General features: G+C 35.7%; 1 protein-coding gene across 4 annotated transcripts in view; it reads right to left on the bottom strand.

Moving 5' to 3' along the window:
- Positions 1–22,427, bottom strand: part of LOC128027344 (5-hydroxytryptamine receptor 4-like) — a 110,554-nt gene that overhangs the window by 65,555 nt on the left and 22,572 nt on the right. For all 4 annotated transcript variants that reach the window (XM_052614885.1, XM_052614886.1, XM_052614883.1 and 1 more), the window contains exon 2: positions 12,924–13,005. In XM_052614885.1, the coding sequence (XP_052470845.1) occupies positions 12,924–13,005 (82 nt within the window). The remainder of the gene's footprint in view (positions 1–12,923; positions 13,006–22,427) is intronic.

Below are 22,427 nucleotides of genomic sequence, written 5' to 3'. Positions count from 1 at the left end.
TTTATAATTGTACAATCTTACAAAGCAGTCAAACATCTCATTTCCTGATCTCTTAATGTTCCATTAAAATCAATAAAGTTGTCTGCACTGCATAATGAACGTTTAATAACGTTTTAGGTAGCTTATATTTAAAATTTACTTTGTGATATTTTCTACCCATGCTTTAATTTTTTTTTTTTTTTTTTACGAAAAAAATTATCTGTGATCACACATTAATTTCTAGGCAGAAGTATATCTCTTGTTTTTAAACGTCAAAAGTAATTTGAACATAGTTCTTTAACATGTACACATTTCAAATGTATGAATGCACGGCAATGACAATGCAGTGTCTGTTCTCCCACAGCTGTGGAATTTTTAATCTGCGTTGATTGAGGAAATCAGCAAAAGAGCGGAAACTTCAGAGAAAACAGAATCAATGCCTACAGATGGCTGCTCACCCGGTATTATGCATGTTGTGTGTGTGTGTGTGTGTATATGTGTGTGTGTGTGTGGGTGTATGTGTGTGTGTGTGTGTGTGTAATGACCGGTGAAACCTTTGACCTCGAGTATGTAATTGAACTGAGGTTGCAATCAGAACACAGCGGCTCAATCAAAGCACTCAGCGAGCTGACCTTAGGTCATTAGGTACACGCTGTCTCTTCCCTTTGGTTGGTGTTCGATGCAAAACACCACATTTCATGATGGAATGCTTTCTAATTACTCATTTAAATGAATTAGCAGCTTTTGTGTCACAAGTGCATATTTTATATGTGAAAGGGGCCTTGATATAAATCTATGACATCTATCATGAATCTATTTAAGCAAGTTATGACAAACTGAAAACTTAATTTCATTAATAATGTCAAAAATTATATATATAATATTGTTGTTGTTTTTTTTCACGTGAAGTATTTCATCTAATTTATATTTTACTCACAATCTCATCTATCTTTAACACACAATGTTGAACTGAAAGAGATGTTTTGCTAATTCTCAGAAAGCAAGATAGTTTTGGCTTTCCTAACTTTTAAAGTATGCATGAAGTAAACATCAGTGTTGCTATTGTTCACAACAACTAAAACTAAAACTATTACAAATCGTTTTCAATAAAGATTAAATAAAATATAAGATAAATATTAAGTGAAAAACTTAAAGTGATTTATACACTTTTTATTTATATATATAAGTTTTAGTACAAACTACGAAGTAATTGTGAAGTATACTAATAAAACTAAACCAGAAATAACAAATAAAGAAATAGAAATATAGATTTTTTTTAAACAAAACAAATTAATAAAAATGACAAAAGAACATCATTACTAAAAACACTAAAATTAAAATTAAATTCAAAATTATTTTAATAATTAAAAACATTAATAAACACTATAATATATATAAATAATATATAAAATATAAAATATATCACTAGACATACAGTAGTACAGTACATAATATATTATTAGGTCTAACGGTTAAAGGTGTGACATGAACTCTTGATTTTACTATAGCAGAAGACAGACTTACATCTGCTGTGAATCACTGGAGGGACTTTGACTATGGTCTGTCTGTAATATGACGTCATGTAATTAAGTCAAATGGTACTCGAGTCCTATGTTTCCTTTTTAGTGTGAGAGCTAAAGACTTGAGACTGAACTCTAAGTGAAAACATGCTTTTTCCTGTGAACAATGGCAGAAGATCAAGTTAAATTCAAGTACTCTTCAATCTATTTATTATGTAAGAAACTATTTATTATATAATTGTACAATTCATAAACACTACTATTTTAACAAACTATTACTTTCCCCGGTAAAATAAAACATGTTTAAAATATCGAGGCAGCCAGAAAAGAGGAAGTAATTTTTTTTTTGCTGCAATCTCTGTTTTATTTATTATATACAGAGACTTTTAACGGCAGAAAGTGAAGTTATGCAGCCTTGTGTATTATTTCTTCAAAAAATCTATTATCCGCCAAAAAAGGAGAAAGGCTGCTTGTGAAAAAAAGCAGGTCTCTGAAAGCCCAGTAATGTTTCGAGTGTTCATGTTGTCTGGCATGTCACGTATTCAGCCCTACCTGTTGTTATTCAGTTGCTAGTGATATGAAGGTTGGAAGGAAATTTGTCCTCAGTTGCTGGGAAAGCGTCCAAGAGTCGAAGCGCTGACAATCTAAACTTGAACTAAGGCCCTTCGTTTTCATTAGAAACAGGCATTAGCGTGTTCTGATTTCACAGCAACACTCGTGAAGGACAAATATGCTGATTAAAGGCACAAAGTGCACGGTGTGAAGATCAATGAACAATTGACCCTCGCAGAAGCAGCCATTTGCATATCTAAATGTGTAACAGCAAAGCAAATTCTCCTAATAAATCTTAATAAGATCAGAATCTGTGAATTTCTATAGCAAACTAACTTTCAGATATCCACAAATACTCGCTAGTTATGGTGTGAATAATAAATGACTTTTCAACATGGGTTCTGATCAAATGGCTTTAAAATCATAAACTGCTTAATTTTAATGTATTGAATACAACAGTGCCTGATAAAATTTCCAACAGCCTTGGTTCTTGAAGTATTTTTCCCACAGCAATATTTATGTAAAAGTATTTTAGGAGAATCACAACATTACAAACTTTGAAAATTGGACAAAAATAAACTAAGGTACAAGACTTAAAGTTAAAGACTTGTGCACTTAAAGGCTTAAAGTTAGAAAGAACTAGAAATAAATATGCATATAAGCATAAGCATATGAGAGTGAGACTGATTTGATTAAATAATTTGTGTTACTTTATTGGGAGTGATTGGAGCTAAAGTGCTCTTTTGGCATGCTTTGCTCAATGCAACTCTGGTAGAATTTTCTGTAAAGAATCATGGGTAATGTAGTTTTTCACCACAAATTCCACATGAGTAAAAAAAAAAAAAAGCATATACAAACAACCTCAGAGCTCACAACATGTCTCGACCAATTGAGGCGTACAAAGGCGGGATCTACAGAAAATGGTCAAAGCAATGCAAATGCACATACATTTAATGCATGAGTGCAGAAGAGAGAATGTCAATAGATAAACAAGGCCAAAACCCGGACACTTTAGGAAAGAAATCCTGAGCAGAATATGTCCACAAAAAAGAAAATGCATGGTCACCTTACGTATTTTACATCCAGAACCAAACTATTGCGTCATGCTGCTACAGAGAATGATGGAACATGTAGTTTTGTCAAATACCTGACACCTCATAAAACAGATAAATGAGTAGTGTGTTTGGCAAGCCATATCGCTATTTTTCATCTAGAGTACACAAAAGGCTAAAGTGTACAGTTAAAACTGACAAAGCTAACTAAGAGTGCTTTCACACTTGGTTTGCTTGCCTGGTCCGAACCCAATTTCGATTGCTCGCCCCTTCCCCTGCCCCTGATGGACTGCATTCATATTATTTTATTTGGGTCTGAACTGCAGTTAGCTTGCGTCATGAAGCCAGCAGCTGTTTACCCCATTGCATAGTAACAACGGCGCAGGAGAAGGCGCCATAAGCATATCATTGGTCTCTGCACTACATTTTTGAACCGTTCGTTTTGTTTACAAAGCTTCGGTACAAAACGCCACTGACGTCTGTCTTACGAATGTACTGCAAATGATCTGAAGAATGCTAAAGATAATCAGAAATGAGATATAAAGCTCTCTGTTTGCAGCGCGTCAATCACACTCATCAGTAAAATGAGTGTAACACACACACAAACACACATTTTTTTTAATAAAATAACACGTAATTAACAGTACTTCACTACCGCGATTTGGTACAATTGTGTTCAGATCAGCAGCGAACCACACCAAAGATCACATGAGATCACGTAGCCCAGACCACCCTTTTTAAACGGACTCGGGTACGGTTCTCGGGTGTGATTCACATCATCCAAACGAACCAAACTCTGACGTCAGTCGAACCCGGGTGATAGTGTGAAATTATGGCCCACACCAGTTGACATTTTTCCATGATTCTTTCATTGACATGTTCCCAACTCAGAAAGCCAGGGAAATTTTCCTTCACCTTGCAAACTTTGCCATAAGCGAACTTTGGAAAACATCTTTTCATTTATTCTGACATGCCACCCCAATAAATCATACCCTGCTAGCCGTGGCCTTTGCTTATTCTTATTTCCTATTTAACAATTGCCTCTGTTCTCTCCAAGACCAATAAGTGGGGAGACACCCAGCAAAATCATGAGACAAATCAGCAGTGACCATGCTGAACAAATCATCCGTGGCCTTAGCGTTGAAAGTGACCATGCATTAGATATAATCCACAGGTCAGTTAATTTCCGACCTCATTCGGCCATTGCAAATAGAATCATATGAAAGGCCACACACACAATGCACATGACCTTCAGCACCGGGAGTGAGAGGAAATTGAAATACTCTTGACGTATAGTAAATCACTGTAGACTGATCCTATATAATAATAGAGCAAAGTGTTTTAAAGGGTTTAAATTCAGTCTCTTCAAGGTTGTTGATCACATGATTTACATCAGGCTGGTTTCACTGCAGCACTGTGCTACTTGCTGAATTCCTTAGGCGAAGTATTTCAAGTGAATGAGAAAATACACACGAGACGACGAGCATACTTTAGTGCAAATACGGAGGCTTGCTTTCCATGCACTCAAGGTGTGATATAATTTCCCCAATTCCATTTGCAGATGAACACTCCACATCGCTGAATGAATACGGCATCTCAATGGAATTGAATCGCTTCGATCTCATCCAATAGTCTTGGATTGGGAAACGTGTTTCCGTGATTATTATAAATCATCATTTATTTTTATTTTTTTCTTCCCGTTCTGTGGACTGACAGTAATTAAATGGGAAATCTGTAAATAACTTGCACCTGGGAATGGGTCGGGCTACGTGTCAATCGTGCCTTTTGTAAGGGCGCATGTGACTTCCATCCGTGAGGACAAAAGTGTCTTTTGGGCTGAATGTAAACGAGTGCGGATCTCCAAAGGATGACTGGCATGGACTCAAATGCGGATCATTTAGGGCTTGTAAGTTTCATATTTCTGGGTAATTTAAAGACATTTGCAGATGTCATGTCGTCAACTCTGAACGTATTTGGGGGGCTGTCAGAAACCGTTACCCATGATGAGATGTTTTAAAACATGTCAAATCTCAGATTTTCTCTCCATTTTGACACATGTTAGACTCATTTGAATAAGTAAATGGACTATCTGTGCAAAAGCCTATAGATTGATGTACTGCTGCAGACATATTGGGCCGTTCTCCTTGTCATGCTGAGTAAAAATGTGTGTGTGCGTGTGTGTGCGTGCGTGTAACGCTAGTTAAAAAACTGAGAAAAATATTTTGCTAGTTATTTGTTAACTTTGTTTGCTATTCTATTAACTCGGTTTACTTCGTTTCCCACCGGATATATCTGTGATTAAGAAAAACCACATACTTTGACTTCTTAAAAACGTTTTTAGAAAAGACATGCAGTTTGTTTCATTGGCCCATCTTGAAGAAGAAATATAAATGTCCTCACTTAGCTGGGAACAATTACAGTACATTAAAGATAGAACAAAACTGTATGTGATGATTAGAATAATCATCTTTAAACCAGGTCTTTTGACTTGAGCCAGGAAGCAACCACTTGGAAACATCCTAGAAATCACTTAGCAAAGCCCTGGAAAGCACCCAAAACACCCTCACACCATAGGCGAACAGAAAATGTTAAGACTCATTTTAACAGAGAGGCCTCCATTAATCAACATGTTGCCTGAGACTATAAAGTGTTGGAACAACTTATCTTTTGATAAACTAAACTACATCGTTCCTCCAAAAACAGCATCGAAGACCCACTGCTGTTTCTTTCTGACCATGCTATCATTATTTCAGCTGGAAATCTCCAGGGCGAGGTGGATACGTGCCTATCTAGATTTATCGCTGCCAGCAGATCCAGTAGATAATCCAAGAGAGCAGGACCCCTGTTTAAGCAGCGCTGGGTTTCCCCGTCCCCTGAGGCCTCGCTCTGACCCCTCCAAGACACTGGACAAGTGCCCGGTCACACTGAGGAGATGCTTTCTGGTCTTTCTGCCTCGGCTAACACAGAAATGTACATATTACAGAAGAGACCATGCACCTTTAGAGATCATTTATTAACCAAGGCTAGTCTCATGCAACAAATAGTGAAGTTGTATTGTATTGAACAATAAGGTTTACGTGGCAGAGGCATAAATTGTGCATGACTTCTCTCGACTGCATCTCATTAAGAGGGAGTGAGTTCATTTATATCAAAAACCCGTCGCGGCAGTTCACAGTTCGCTTCAACAGCAAAGTTCACAACAGCAGGGTAATTTGCAGGTTGAGTTACGGAGATGGCATCTCTTAAATAGCATGTCTGAACATGTTCAAGCAAAGAAAGGAAGGAAGAGCATCCTCTTCTTTGGGCTGTGCATGTGGTCATTTAGAAAATAATACCATGCGGTCATTACATTATTTAATTTGTCTTTTTTAAACAACAGTGGACAATACTTGCATTGCAGAGGAATTCTGTCATTTCTGCCATTTTTCTCCACATATAAAATTACATGTCATAAAACAAATTACATTTTGATTAAACTATCATGAAGAGAAACTGTCAATCATTACAGTATGTATGCCACAACTGTGAGATAGCTAATTTGTTCAAAACCATACACTACAAAAAATGAGTTAAATTTTAATGGTAAAATATTGTAGAAAATATTCTATATACAGGGAAAAACTTTAAAAGATCTAGCCAGACATTTCAAGAAATTATACAGTAAAATGCTGTTAATTGTACAATTCTTAGAAGTAAGAAAAGTCAAAATATGTAAACTGATATTCCCTGAATTCCTTGCGTGACAGTACACATTTCATAGTATTTTGTATTTTGGTTAAATAATCATGTTTTTGGTTATCAGTTATCTTCTGTTGTTTAATGAATATTGAATGTGTTAGTATATTTTGAAGGTACAAAACAGATTTTAGTGTGCGTTGTTGAATTTACTGGTTTATATTCTGGTTTGTTCTGAAAATGTGAAAATGTGTTTACAGTTTTTCTGTATTTTTTACAAAACAAAATTCTGGCAACCACAGCTGCCAAAAATGATTTGTAAAAATTATTAAATGTTTTTATACAGTGTAATTAAGAGAAAAAAAGGTCTGGGAGAAAGGTAAAATAACAACAAAAAGTAAGTAATAAATAAATGCTGTTGTAACTAACTAACTAAGTAAATAAATAAATAAATATATTTGAAACAAATCTCCAAAGTGTCCAGAGTGACCTGCATATAAGACGAAAGATAATTCACATTAAAAAAAAAAAAAAAAAAAAGTTATTTGATAAAATCAACCCTGGGAAATAAAACTGCTTCAAATATACTGAAACAACCAATAAAAAAAACTTCAACTGAATCTTCTTCCATGCTGGGAGTTACCTCTCACAATGACAGACCTCTTATGATAAAATTATCTTTAAATTTAATTCTGCAGTGGTACCAATTATTCATTCTAAATTTATACCTGCTCTGATTAACGTTCCCACACAATAATAGTCTCAAAACACAACATCAAAGAATTCCACACCTAAGTATGCCAAAGTGCCTTTTACAGCATAAACACTTCAAAGACACTCTAAAGAGATTCTTCAAGAAAAGTGGTGATCCAGAGTGGTGTACACAATGACAGAGGGATAAGGAATATGGCCTTCCCCAGAGAGAGGGACATTCTGCAGATAAGCTTCTGAAAGAAGGGGGATATTGCCATGAGGTTTGTTGTGATATTGAGCACAAGGTGATATAAGCAATGTTTGCCAGTTTGAATGAAAATGTTTGGAGGGACAATGCGTACTCCATGATGAAGTGTTACTCTGTGGGTGCAGTGATGATCACACACTCGGACTGCGGTGTTGTGTTTCCTCAACGGGGGATTTGACAGCTTTTTGTTAGACATGCTAGAACTCAGAGAGCTGGATCACCACCAGAACTTGTCTTGCTTTACCATGCTTTCATTTGGATTGTGAGATAAAAATGAATCTCCCTTTATTTTTTTTTTCACATTTCAAATCCAGTAGTGGAATTTAAAAAACGTGATACTAACAAAACAGTCAATCAACAGTATAATGCTGTAGGTTATCCAGAGGTGTCAAGTAACGAAGTACAAATACTTCGTTACTGTACTTAAGTAGAAATTTGGGGTATCTATACTTTACTTGAGTAATTATTTTTCAGCCGACTTTTTACTTCTACTCCTTACATTTTCACGCAAGTATCTGTACTTTCTACTCCTTACATTTAAAAAAATAGCTTCGTTACTGCTATTTCATACCGGATTGTTATCGTTCAGAGAGAGAGAAAGAAAAGAAAACTTATCCAGATAAATCGCGCCATCAGGATGGAGTGAATTTGATTGAGGTTGGATGAGAAGTATAAACATATACCATTCCGACACCCTATTGGTCCATACGCGATCCATCACACCTGCACATGACACAAGTCACATCACACTGCATAGACAGTTTTGGGTTCGTTTATCAAAAAATATATTTCTTAAAAGTAGGTTGGAACCAGTAGTATCCGATCGCCTCAGAGTCAGTCCGCTTAAATTTCTAATGAAACCGGCGTCAGTCCGGTCTCCTCCCGTCTTTCAGCGCGCTCTTCAATCCGCCGACCACGGTGGAGCAGCGCGAGCTCAAACAGAGACAGAGGACACAAGGTGTGTGTTTACCGATAGATTGTTAGAATATCTGTATCTGTGAAGTTCTTTGTCATAAATACAGTTTACAAAAGGTCACGATCAGTCGGTTTCTCATCTAGTGTAAAGTTTTCGCTTGTCACCGCTAATCACGAAACAGCTGTTTCCTTACACTTAATTAAATATACTTCATTTAATCATACGTACATACACTACTGTGCAAAAGTCTTAGGCAGTATTTTCACTTAAAAGAATGGTGTTCGGCCAGTTATTTATATATTTTGCTGTGGAGTGTCACTGTCAGTATAAAATATCAGTTTACAATTCCAAACATTCATTTTGCCATCGTCAAACTGCTTGTGCATTCAAAATCGCACTAGATTATTATTAAAATTAATGGCAAACTACTGTCCTACTGACACATTGCAGCAAAAGATATAAATAACTGGCTTAAAACCCTTTTTTGGGGTGAAAACACTATTCTTTCTTTTCCATAAGACTTTTGCACAGTACTGTATTTTAAAAACGAGATTGTTGCTACTTTATAAAGAATGAGCATACAGTAATTCACAGAACTGATTTAAGACAGTGACAGACAGCACTCATCTTAACTAAATATCAGAGTGAGTGACAGAGATACAGTAGAAACATTATGTGTGGTTTTGTATTAAATAATGACCCAGATTGTGAAATACATTTATTAGCCTTAGATTAAGGGAAGCACAACTTGGGAAATGAGAGCATCCAAGGTGAAAGCTATGGATTTATTTTAAATATTTGTAATGTTCTTTAATGTTATCCATAGTTTTTTTTGTAGTTTTTTTTTTTTTTTTTTGTATCGGTTCAGGCACATTGAGGTGCCAGTACCATTTTAAAAGTATCGAAAAGGCACTGGACCCTACTTAAAAGTTATTATTTATTTCTCACTACTGGCTCATTTGCCAAATGGGTGCTTTCTCTTCGTCCTCCACAAATTAAGCTACTGTAGGTAGTTGGGTAGTGAGACGTTTTAATAAATTATCGTTTGCGATAAGTGACGCAAATGACAATGTTGTGATATCTAGGCTATAGAGCATCACAGTCCCACCCACAGCTGGTGCCGGAAGTAAAAATTCAATGCAATTTCTGCATTGACATTTGGGGTATAAGCCATTAAAACGTAACCATACATGGTAGACTTAAAACCAGCTACGGCTGTACTAAGCAACAGTATATGCTCATATAAACGTAAAAAGATCATGGGGGCACTAACCTTGTTTTGATCTAAATGCCTTTTATTCGCTATGTCTTGGCTAAGTACTTCATTACCCACAATCCTGAACAATCCCACAATCCCACAGTGATGCATCTGATTGGTGGAGCTCGTATAACCGTCTGGTTAAACCCCTCGAAGGTCCGTGAAGACTGAAGATCATTAATAAAAAAATAAAATAAAATAAAAACCTGTATTGCGTTTTTGCACGGTAGACTTATCAGTGCAATCATGATCTCCTTGGCTGCCATTGAGAGTTTTGCAGGGATGTTGGTATCTTTAGTTAGCATTATCGTCCACTTTAGCTAGGCTACTGTAGCCTCCATATGAAATGAGTCATATCAAGCAATTTATAATGCCACTGTCAAAACAATATTTAGCCTAGACATACCTTTTTGTGCATTTACTGAACATTTGTGTAATGACAACGACGTGTTGACAACTGAGCAGTGATTGCAGTCAGATACAAAGCACTGCACCATTGCGTTATCGTTAACCACTTTCACACACGCACACAATATAAAATACACGATGATAAAATAAAAATCAATACACAATACATATATAAAACACTATTTATTTACACGATTAATACTGAAAGAACTGCTATTACTGCACATTCACTATATAAAATAAAATTCACTGGAGGAAAAAGTTCGCGCGAGCGGCCGTCATCAGATTTGGATGTCGCTCAAAAGGCTCGTTGCCTCGTTCGCAGTTGTGGCTTCAGTCGAATTCAATGGGGCGCGGTGGTTTATGGGATGAGTAGTTCCTGCGCTTGAAATGAAAATATGTACACAGTCTTGTACCTTTGACTTTTTTTGGATTTTGTCTTAATTTTTTCACTTGAAATGATATGTTATATGCTTATGAGTTCAGCCGTAGCTGGTTATCCTCACACATGCTCTAAAACTCTTTAGATACGGATTTTTCCGAAAGTGAATGGGAGAAATGAATGGGAAATTTACTTCCGGCACCAGAGCTCTCTCGGGCTGTGGGTGGGACTGTGAAGCTCTATATCAACTTTGTAACTCGTTACCCTCCGAACACTGGACATAGCAGACGTATGTACCGAATACAAGAAGCTATCAATCAAGAAGGTATCAGGATTATGAGTTATTTTTCATTTTTAGTTTTTGAATAATCACTTAGATTAATCATTCATTTTGACAGCACTATAATGTTTATTGTAAATAGTCAACCACACAAGAGTAATTGTTTCTTAGCCTGCACCAATGTTCTTGTCCATTGCCCTCACAGAGTCCTGCAGCTAAGCTTGGATGTACATTTACATTCCATTCAAGGTTATTGATGACATGCCTCTGAAGTTTGACTTTTTGAACCATAACAATACTTATTGGCAACTAGTCATCATATCTCTAGCTCTTTAATGTATTTGCATTGTACTAAAATGAGTTCATTTTCAATGGGCTTATATGTGGCTGAAACAGGTAGCCTAGTGCCCTCCAAATTTTTCAACATGAACATTTTAATATAACATTATGGCATTTAGAAAAAAATTTTTTTGAGGAGGTGGGGTAGTGCACAATAGGCCCTTGTGGCAAAGCCCAAGCTTTTGTTCTTAATGGCATTTTTTTTCCTTACATTACTTTTACTTTTATACTTTAAGTAGTTTTTTAAACCAGTACTTTTACACTTTTACTTGAGTAAAAAGCTTGAGTTGATACTTCAACTTCTACAAAAGTCTTTTTAAACCCTAGTATCTATACTTCTACTTGAGTAATGAATGCCAATACTTTTGACACCACTGAGGTTATCACAGCCATGCTGATACAGAGAGATATAGATGCATCCTGATATACAGCCATATAGCACAACTGCAGTTGAGTGTATTTTAAAAAAAATCATTCTGAATGCAGAACTACTTCCTTTTGCCACAGACTCAAATCTCAAATTGACAGTTTAACAGCTGAGCCCAAGCCTTTGTTGCTAATTTGAAAACGTCACTTTAGAATTAGTAACAATTAATTGTTTCATTGAAAGCTTATGAGAGATTGAGTGTAATTACCTGCATCTGATACAGCATTCATTATTCATTTCATCCGTCTCATCTTCACAATAAAACATTAGTTTGAATGTCTGCTGAGGAAAGCGATATCTTTGTTGTACTATCCTTTCATCTGATAAGGGGATTTTCGCCCTGGAGCTCACATCCTCGAAAACGGCTAAGCACATTTTAAAATAGGTGTCATATTCGAAGTTTTAATAACTACATTCTCTCCTCAAAAAAAAAACAAAAAAAAAGAGTTTGGTTGTCCGACATGACAGTTGCTGTGAGAAATGCCTCAAGAAGAGTGATACAAATGGTAAAACAAAATATCGCAGGGCTGGAAACACCTCTTAGCAATCAGATTTGAGGACCAGAAGTAACTGTGGTACATAAAAGTCAGCTCACATTCATAAATTATCTGTTATTATTAGAACCATTACACCTTTACTCAGCACTCTGAGCGTAAGGCATAAACATAACAGCACCGTAACATTTCACTGATAACAACATGAAGACCACTGGATGCTGAGCAATGATGCACACATACTCAGTACTATTTATAAATGTCATAGTGTTGTGAGACTCCAGTGTTGTTACAAGATACTGAAGGTTTGTAAGCAGATACCGGAAGAGAGAATGCTGATGCCAACATAGGAAAACCATATTTCCTCTGTCCTGCTGAGCAAACTGGCCCAAATCCTCTGAAGACCTTCAAGTCCCCCAATGCTTGAGGTAGCTTCCCCAGAAATCTGAGGTAAGCAGTGCATTTACAACAATGACATTTCAAAAAAGGAGGCCACTGAGGTGAACATATGCGTGGTATATCAATGTTGCACCAAGCAACTGAATTCTTACAAAGGCCTCAGCCAGGGTCAAAAGACTTTTCATTGATTTATGCATGAACCAGGTCTATATATAAACCATCTTGGGCTTACAGGTCATCTAAAAAATGCTAAAGGAACAGACAGATGACGGTGCTCTAACCTCTCATTGGTATCTACTTCTTCCATCTCAGGCATCTGGCCGCTGGAACTCAGATTCATGTACCCGTAGATGCGGAGCGACCCTGCAAAATGAGGAGAAACAGAGGTTACGGTCAGGACACAGCATCTGTTTCTAACTCATGAATCACCAGTTCATTTCACACAGGCTGTTGCCATGATTTGCTGTTGTAGTTTTCTCAAAAGAACCTACTCAATAAAATCGGGTCAGCCTAAATATATCAGTGGATGATTTGTGTTATCTATTAACCCCGGGATCAATGTGAGAGACCGGCTGTAATGTGGCAGAATTTTTTTTACAGCTGTTATTGAATGTCAGGTGTCACAGAGGAGGGTAAATGACATATGAGCTCAGAAGCCTGTTTATATGAAAGCAAGAACGTGCTAGAAAAGTAAATGCTTTTCCGGGGCTAAACAGAGAAACAAAAATAATGCATAATTCCTAGACCTTTTGACCAATTCATTTTAATGTGTGTTATTTACAGATCTAGTACATAAGGATTTGAAAAATAACTTTACAAAGAATTCACTGAAAAAGAGATAAAATAATTTATATTTACTATAGAGAACTCAGAGTTAACAAGTTATCAGTAACCTGAGGTCTGCTATGAACTCAACACCCGGTGCGCCAAACTATAAATTCAAGGTTTACATAAAAACCTTAATTGCCGTGTTTAAAACCACGTTTTACTTTGCATGGTCAAGGTAAATTAGGTCACCTACTGTACTATATTGTACTTTCTGATGACACATAATCTCTTGAAAATGAATATAGCCTTTTTCCTGCATTCTCATGTGGCAGAAGGAACAATATAATCTCATTTAAAGGGATTGTTCAGCTAAGAATGTCTGAATTTTTTTTGCCAGAATGTATTCAACCTCAAAATTGTCAATTGTTCAATGGTTTCCAGCTGGTTGGAAATTGTATATGCAATTCAAATAGACTACATATATCTTAAATGTATATATATATATATATATATCTTTTTCCATTACAAATTTGTTGCGATTGATCTTTTGTTTTAGAGTTTACACCCAATAAATAGCTGTTTTATGAGAGAAGGTACAGACAATTTTGAAACAAATATGATCCCATTTACAGCACTTCTTATTCATTTCTATGGTACCCACAACACTGATTGACTGACGATAACAGAAGTTAAATGACGTTAGGTCTATGATGTGATTGGTTATCAAGGCACATGTGATCAAAGGTGACCTTTGTGCTTTCACTAATAGAAGTGCAGTTCAGTTTGGGATCTCTCCATAATATTACAGAAGAAAGACATACAGGTTTGAAGTGGCATGAGGGTGAGAAGATAAATAACAACAGAAATATAGTTAGTTTTCATGAACATGAACATTTACTAGGTTGAGAATACCATTTGTGGATCATAACTATAAACTCTTTAGACTTCACTCAAGTTCCAGTGGCATTTATGAAAGGTTTGATTCATACTGCTGGAGAGAGCTCCATGTCAAATGTATCGTCTCTTGTTTTCTTTCATATCTGAAGCAAGGAGATTTGTAACTTCAATAAGTGTCTGCGTTCGGCACAAGCGAAGACGTATAAATCCATGCTGGCACAATAACAGCAGATCTGCAGTTGGGAAGCATGCCCACATGACACACACACACACACACACACACATACGGGGGTCTGGTAAAGGTTTACAGTAGACATGGCTGTACTGGTGGGATTCTCATCATCATCAGCTCTGCCTGAGAGGAGAATTCCTGCATGAGCTCACCAACATGGATCTTACACCTCCAGACATGACTCTCCTGGTTAGTGGCCAGTCTGTGTTTTACAATCGCCAGAACATGCAAACACAAGCCACTAATTCATATACACACAGACAACCAGAACGACACCCGATCATCACTGTCAAGTTTATGTTCCTGTAGCTCAACTGGTACAGCATTGCTTTAGCAAGCAAGCTAGCGCAAGGTTGGGGCTTCAATTTCCCGGGAACACATGATAGGTAAAAATTTCACTTTGGATAAAAGTGTCTGTTAAATGCATAAATGTAATTTAATTTAAGTTTAAATGACTGCACACACACCCAGGGGTATGAGATATTTATTGTCTGCAACAATTTTGTAATTGTTTTAGAGGTATGTAGGGGTTTATATGAATGTATCTCAGAGAAGAACTGTCTTCAAAAATGTCTTTTGCATTTGCATTTCCTCTTAACTTCATATAATGCATATTAAAGTAGTGTTTATAAGTGCAGCTGCTTTGTTTACAGTGGAATCCAAGGAAACTCTATATCACTGCTGTTCCATAAGCGCCACCTGCTGTTAGAGAATAAATCTGCATTTTCATTTAGTGCGTCTGATTTTAGTTTTGTGCAGGTGACTTATGTAGCATAATATCACAAATCTGAAGTCAGATCATTCTGTTTTTGCTTTAAATCTTAAAAATTATACAATCTTAATCAACTAAACTGATATCAAACTGTGACCCCAAAAGCGAGGTACGTACCGAACCATGACTTCTGTGTACCATTACACCCCTATCTATAAATATAACTTTTATAAATATAACATCTAATGCTACATAAAGAGGTGATAAAGACATGAGTTCTGGCATAATCTAATAAACATAGATAGACAAGAAGAAATGACTGAAGCTAACAGCAACTGAACCAGCTTGCCAAAAGCCATTAGTTTTAGCACAACACTTGCCAAACATACGCCAAAATCAAAAAACACAGACACGTTTTGTTCTAACTGAGAGTCCTTTTCGGTTTTTATTTGCTTGCAAGTGTCTTCAAAAGCCATTTAAAATGAGAGTGAATTAAATTAACCAGATGCTTATGAAATCTGAAAGCTACAAAATGTGTTTGGTCCACAAGGGGCTTTCTAATCTAGTCTAGAGTGGCATGCAAGTACAGAGAAAAATGTAAAAAAAGAAGAAGAAAAAACTCAGTATTTATAATTCAGCTTCTTTAGAAGCAAACTTTGATATAGTCAGTTCAGAAAAACAACTGCACATATCGCAGTTTAATTAAAATATTACCTGTTTTTAACCTTCAAGTAGACACTTCCACTAAGGACATGCAGAGGATGCACAGGATGCACAGAATGTAAGATGTGGAGGTGTCTTTGCTGCTGTTAGATGATACCGGACAAAGAATATTAATACTTTTTTGCAGTGATCAATGTCATATCTGTATAGATATGCAGGATCACTGTGGTTGTGAAACTTTCCTTCTTTCTGCTTTTATCCGGCTCAAGTTACATTAGTGGAAGCAGTCCCAGTTTCAGACAGCGTGCCACAGACATGGCATATTTCGATATTAAAAGCTGGTGAAAAATGCTAGTTTCGTTGAGCAAATGTTGATTTTTAGACAGCCTTGTGCCATTTTGTCTTTGTGAGAGTAACATAAAAAAATTCAAGTTGTTACTTGCTGAAAAACATTCTTTTTGCAGTAGCTCTCGTTTCTCAGTTGTGCCTGTGTAAACTGGGCTTGTTACAATAAGTCAAAGCAGGTTTGACGTCAAACATCATTGGTTCTTATGTGGCAGGTTTAAATGTGCGAATGCCAATAGTCTTTTGAGAGCTTTAATAATAGCAAAAAAAAAAAAAAAAGTTTGCAATAATTTGAAGGAGAAAAATTATGACAATGGGAACTTCTTTGTTCGTCAAACAAGGTATCTTTGAGAGCACCTGCATATTTTTACAACTGTCAAATTTGGGATTTGTGCTGAAATGAAGTGTTTAGATGGCCTCTTCAGGTCTATGTGGGCGGTTCTTGGCTAGAATAAACTGAAGAATTAATCATATTTTATGCTACAAAAGGCATGGCTGCATGTTATAAAGTCAATATGAAACAGGACCTTTCCACTCCTTTTTCTCCAGTGAAACAGGATATTCCACAAAGAAAAAAATGACTCAGTTTTATCCATCAGGAAATGACAGGATCATGAAACATCGAGTTTCACTACATCAGTCTAAAGGGAAAGTTATTTTTAAAGGCAGCGCAAGTCATTTCATTTTAATAAATTAAGATTGTTTTTTAATGCACCAATGTTTATCCATAAATAGACTTGAAGTCAGTATATACAAATAGTGTATATATTTATGTATCACTGTTTCCACCAAAATATGAAGCAGCATGACTGTTTTCAACAGCTTTCAAAGTAAGAAATGTTTCTTGAGCAGGAAATCAGCATATCAGAATGATTTCTGAAGGATCATGTGACACTGAAGACTGGAGAAATGATGCCGAAAATACAGCTGTGCATCACAGGAATAAATTACATTTAAAAATAAATCCAAATAGGAAACAATTATTTTAAATTGTAATAATATTTCACATTATTACTGTTCACCGTACTTTCACAAGGCTGCAATTAGCCTTTCAAAAACAATCTTTTATTATATTGTTCAATATCAGCACCCGTTTTTCCAATAGTACAAGACACTAATCAGAGCGTCATTCATTCTTTCACGTATGAGATACACAGCTCCTCTCAGGTAAACTCAATCTCCTGGTTTAAAATTGAAGGATCTTTTAAATTTGAGGCATCTGACTCAGCCACCCTCTGAAAACTGAGAGGGCCTTTCAAACTTTCCTCCATCTCAATAAACCAGGCCTCGCTGAGTCAGCCCTCTCCAGCCGACAGATTGAATTAACGCTGGAGACCGTCTCCCAGATGTGAGGAGGGTCTCCAACACCTGAGGCTCTCTCTGTACAGCGCTCTGCGAGTAAAGGAGAGAGAAACGAGTGCAGAGAAAGACTCTCTTTTTCAAATGAGGCTCATCGTCATGCCTGAGGCTGTGCAATGCTCCGAGGAATTTCCCATTTCATTTAAATGCTAATTTTGTGTTTAATTATGATCTGGGGCATCTACTCTTTTAAACCCTTGCATTTGCTGATTCTCTGGACTGTATTTTAGGGCTATTCATTTGTCATTGGTTTTGTTCAGATTAAGGCGAGTTATTTTATATTTAAATTTTTCAACCTTAAAACTCATGATTTCTCAACTTTTGCTTCGAAAATTACTAATTGCTTACAATTTGATGCCACAACTTCAGTATTAAAGAGCACCTAATATGGCATTTAAAATGTTCCAAATATTGTTTTAGAAGTCCCCAACAACAGTATTGCATGCATGCAATGACAAAAAAGACTTTAGTTTTCTTATAATATGCATTTATTTTTACCTGTTTTGACAGCGATTCTCAAATGATTTGTTTAGTGATTCACTTTTCAAAACCCCGCCTTTACGTGACGTTAGCGAGTATAGCCCAGAGTTCATATTGTAAAAGCACAATCAGTCTTTGTTTGCGTTAACTCGATGCATAAACATAACGTTTTTACCAAAAAAAAAAAAAAAAACCCAGTAACATTGTTACTACGAGGTATGACTCTATTCTTAAAGAAAACTCTGAAAACAACGACAAACAATTCACATATCTCAATACAATTGTCATTGAAGACCTAGAAGCTAAACGGTGCTTACACAACAAACCAAACAATTATTAAGCATGCTACATAAAACATAAAAGCAACAATTATTAATAACACTTACAGGTTGTGATACGGAGGAGGAAGATGTTGCAAATACACTTGGAACGGAACCTTCCTTCAATATCAGCCGGATCGCTAATCCAAGTTTGATTGCATTTAAGTTGGTAAAACAATCGTCTTCAAAATGGCGTGAACAAAGCACAAGGTTCGGACTATACTTCTGTGGTACAGTTGTATATATGAATTGTAGCCACTTAGTCTTCAAATGCTCATCCTTGGGCAGATGAAAAAAGTTTGCTTTTGAGTCGCACTTCAGAACACAGCGTCTCGTCGCCCTTTGATGTTTTCTAGTTTTCACTGACTGCCGTCTTGGAGCGCAATAAGTGGGCGTATCGTATTCAAATAACTTGACAAGTTGACGTCATCTAGTCAGAGAAAAAGCTTCGGTCTTCTAACGATTCATAAAAATGACTCCGAGTCGACTCTTACTTTTGAAAGACAATAACTTTATATACGGTGCACTGTCATATTTCAAACTTTGCAGGATGTTTTTGTTCACTTAGATCTATGTTACACACTACATGAAAGGTAAATTTCAAAATTCCATGATAGGTGCACTTTAAAGGTCCATTATAATAATAATAATAATAATAATGTTTATTTAGTATTTAGTGTTTATGAAAGCACGTAAATTAAAAAGCGTGTTTATTTTTTACATACTGAATAAGAATCAATGTTTTGTTAAGACACAGACATGTGTCTCCTTGATTATTATCTCATCTTTTTGCAGTCTGTAATTGAAGTCTTAAGACAGACTGTATTTACTGTAAAATGAAACTGGAGGACTTTGCTGTTAATAGCTGGCTTGTGGTGACTTAGGTGTTAGAAAAGCGTCTTGAATATTGCTAATATTCGAGAAGTGTTGTCTTACTGCTAGAACAACTGTTTTGTACACTTTATCACGAAAACAAATTCATACCTGGCAATAAAGCTCATTCTGATTCTGATTCTGGTAATAGACGTCAAATAATAAATTCTGAAAATCTCTGAATCGATCAGCGGTGCATTGATTTATCGTCCTTTCCCTGTATACAGTACATGTGTCTCCTTGATTATTATGGAATCTTTTTGAAGTCGGTCAATAGTTTTGAGTGCTGTAATGGGAAGTAAATGATGGGAGGTGAATTTCCCACAATAGCAGGTACAACTTAAACTGCACTCAAAAAACACTCAGTATGCGGTCACTCTTTAGATATTAAACCACTCCATGCAGCAATTACTGAGCAGTGACCGCCAGTTCTTTGAATGGCAGAAAAAGAGAAAAAAAATGGACCTGACACGAGACCATCTTAATTTCTCTTCTGAAAGCTAGTGAGATCAAATTAAGAGCAAAATTTAGATATTTTTCTCGTAAAAAATAGACCCAGATCTCAATGGCCACTTTTACATTGCAGACCTTGATACCCAATTCCCATCTATTGACTATATAAACATTTGTTGACATTTTTAATTAGTAATACAACTGTATATTGTTATATTATATGTGCCTTAAATATCCTTCTTGTCTGAACTTTTTTTCTCAAAGTTGTTTGTGAGGAAATTTTTATTTTCAGAAGCATTGAGTTTAAAGAATTATTAAAATATTTCAACTCAAATCAGTATTGCATGTCTAATTATTGAATATTTATTATAATTATTTAGCAGAATAAACCCATTCAGGGTGATGCTTTACATTAGGGTCCTGATCACACGGTCAGGGTTTAAACGCTGTGTGTTAAATCCTCTTCATTTTCGAGCCAGAGTTGTTTTTAATAAAGATATTCACGTTGATGGGAAATAAAAATGCATATTCCGATTTAACAACAACAACTTGAAATATTAATCATTATTGTATGGCAAATATATAATACAGATAATAATAAACCAACATAATACGATTTATTATAAATAGATATAAAATATTTAAAACATCCCCTGACAGCATATGCTATAACAAGAACAATATGTTCATGGGAAATGAATACAGTGCAGTACACAAATGGCCTGTCAAAAGCACACAGTAGCTAGCAATCAGTTCTCTCCAGCATTGCAGACGCTATACACAGCCCACAGCTGAACTTTCCAGTCAACAGGGTAATTTCTTCATCCTGTGATTAAATGCAACTTTGAAGTCCATATAGGGCACAAATCTCTGCCTTAAAAGACTTTATCAGACATTCAGCATGTACGTAGTCTTGGTAAACCATCCAGTAACACTGGTGATTTCACAGATACTGCTTTCTAGAGTGGCTTGTAAATAGCCCTGCCTGGCACCAAAATCAAGTCGTTTCTCAGAGAACAATATACTATAGTCACCATGTCTAATTCAATATGGATGTCAAGGTTTCACAATCTTAACACCTCCTGGTATTTTATGACCAATTACCGCCCGTCTGGGTTCCTTGATGTGTCAGAGGCTGAGAGCAGAGTCCAAGGACTCCCATACTGTGTAGCGTTTCCTTCACGCAAACCACCGTCACTGACCACACACTCCACTGCAGGCCTCAAGATTATTAAAAACACAAACTCTGGCTTCATTTCAAATGCTTCCTACCTAGACCACATACGCGGGAATCTAAGCTATATTTGAATTGTTATAACTAATAGCATTGTTTTTCTCGCTGTAGGCACTTTTAAAGTATTCAAGTAGGGCCCTGTGACGGAATTGTGGAAAAATATAATTTATTGTACTGCATAACATGAAATATCATGGAATTTGACAAATATTGGATGATTTTGGAGTCAAAATTAATGTTTGGTTAAACTTGATATTGTAACAGAAATATTGTACATTGCTATACAGTAGAATAAAATTCTTAAAGTAATACTAATTACAATAATAATAATAAAAATTTAAGTGAGTAATAATAAATTTTGTAATTTTATCTTTAAACCTCTGCTGTGCAACACTCTAAAAAAAATCTAAGGATTTTCATAATGATAACAATTTAAAAAGATGTAATTATGTAAGATGTAATCGTGCTTTTCATATTTGTTTTCAATCATAAATTCTGAAAAAAAAATAAAACATTTCAGTGGGCTCTATTATTATTTTTTTTTTTTTTAAGTTTTAATTGATTAGATTTGATTCACTTTATTCAGCTGACTGATTATAAAAATTAAAAACTTTTAAAAAATGTAAAAAATTAAGCCATTAAAATGGAATCCAGAAAATGTAAAGAGTAAGCCAATTTGGAAACAAAAAAACCCGAATTTATTTAATAGGGACCTAATTTTTTTTTTTTTTTTTTTTTTTTTACATTTTATACATTTTTGTTAAAATGCATAAGTTTCACTATTTCAATTAATTAGACATGTTTTTATTATTATTATTATTATTATTATTATTATTATTATTATTATTATTATTATTATTATTACTACTACTAAAATTAAATGTAACATTTACTCACCATAGTCCACACACAAAAAAAAAAAAAACACCCTGATTTTGGGGAAAAAAACTAAATGTAATTTAGGAAAAATATAAAATGGAATTTGGGGCAAAAAAATTACAACAAAGTGTCCTATTCAAGCATTCACTTAGTATACAGCATTTCTGGGCATCATAGCTCAGTCCCTTCAGTCACTAACCAAATCTGAATCATAATTTTTGGAGGATCAATAACATAATGCCCAACAAATGCAGCTTTTAGAAGCTGAATGAGCTTAGAAACACAGCCACTGACTGCAGGGACACTGAACTGTATAAATATGATGGAGTGTATGTATACGAAGATCCAGAGCAAAGAAACACTCCATGAGAGACTCTAGTTGACAAATTATTCATCACAGTGGCGAGACATTCTGAAAGCATGTCTTCTCTGTGGTTTTTTTTAACTCACGACGGACTGTCATCATGTCCTCAGAAGCCCAGTGAAAAGCATTTCAGAAGTAGAAACATGTTACTTTGCATCTTGCAGTTGCTTTATGGTTCAGCTGGTCTTGCTGTGATAAACTCACCA

This window comes from Carassius gibelio, chromosome A14 (assembly GCF_023724105.1).
Source record: "Carassius gibelio isolate Cgi1373 ecotype wild population from Czech Republic chromosome A14, carGib1.2-hapl.c, whole genome shotgun sequence".
Taxonomy (NCBI): Eukaryota; Metazoa; Chordata; class Actinopteri; order Cypriniformes; family Cyprinidae; genus Carassius; species Carassius gibelio.
The sequence above is the reverse complement of the archived record's forward strand: the minus strand, read 5'-3'. Positions and strand labels throughout refer to the sequence as shown.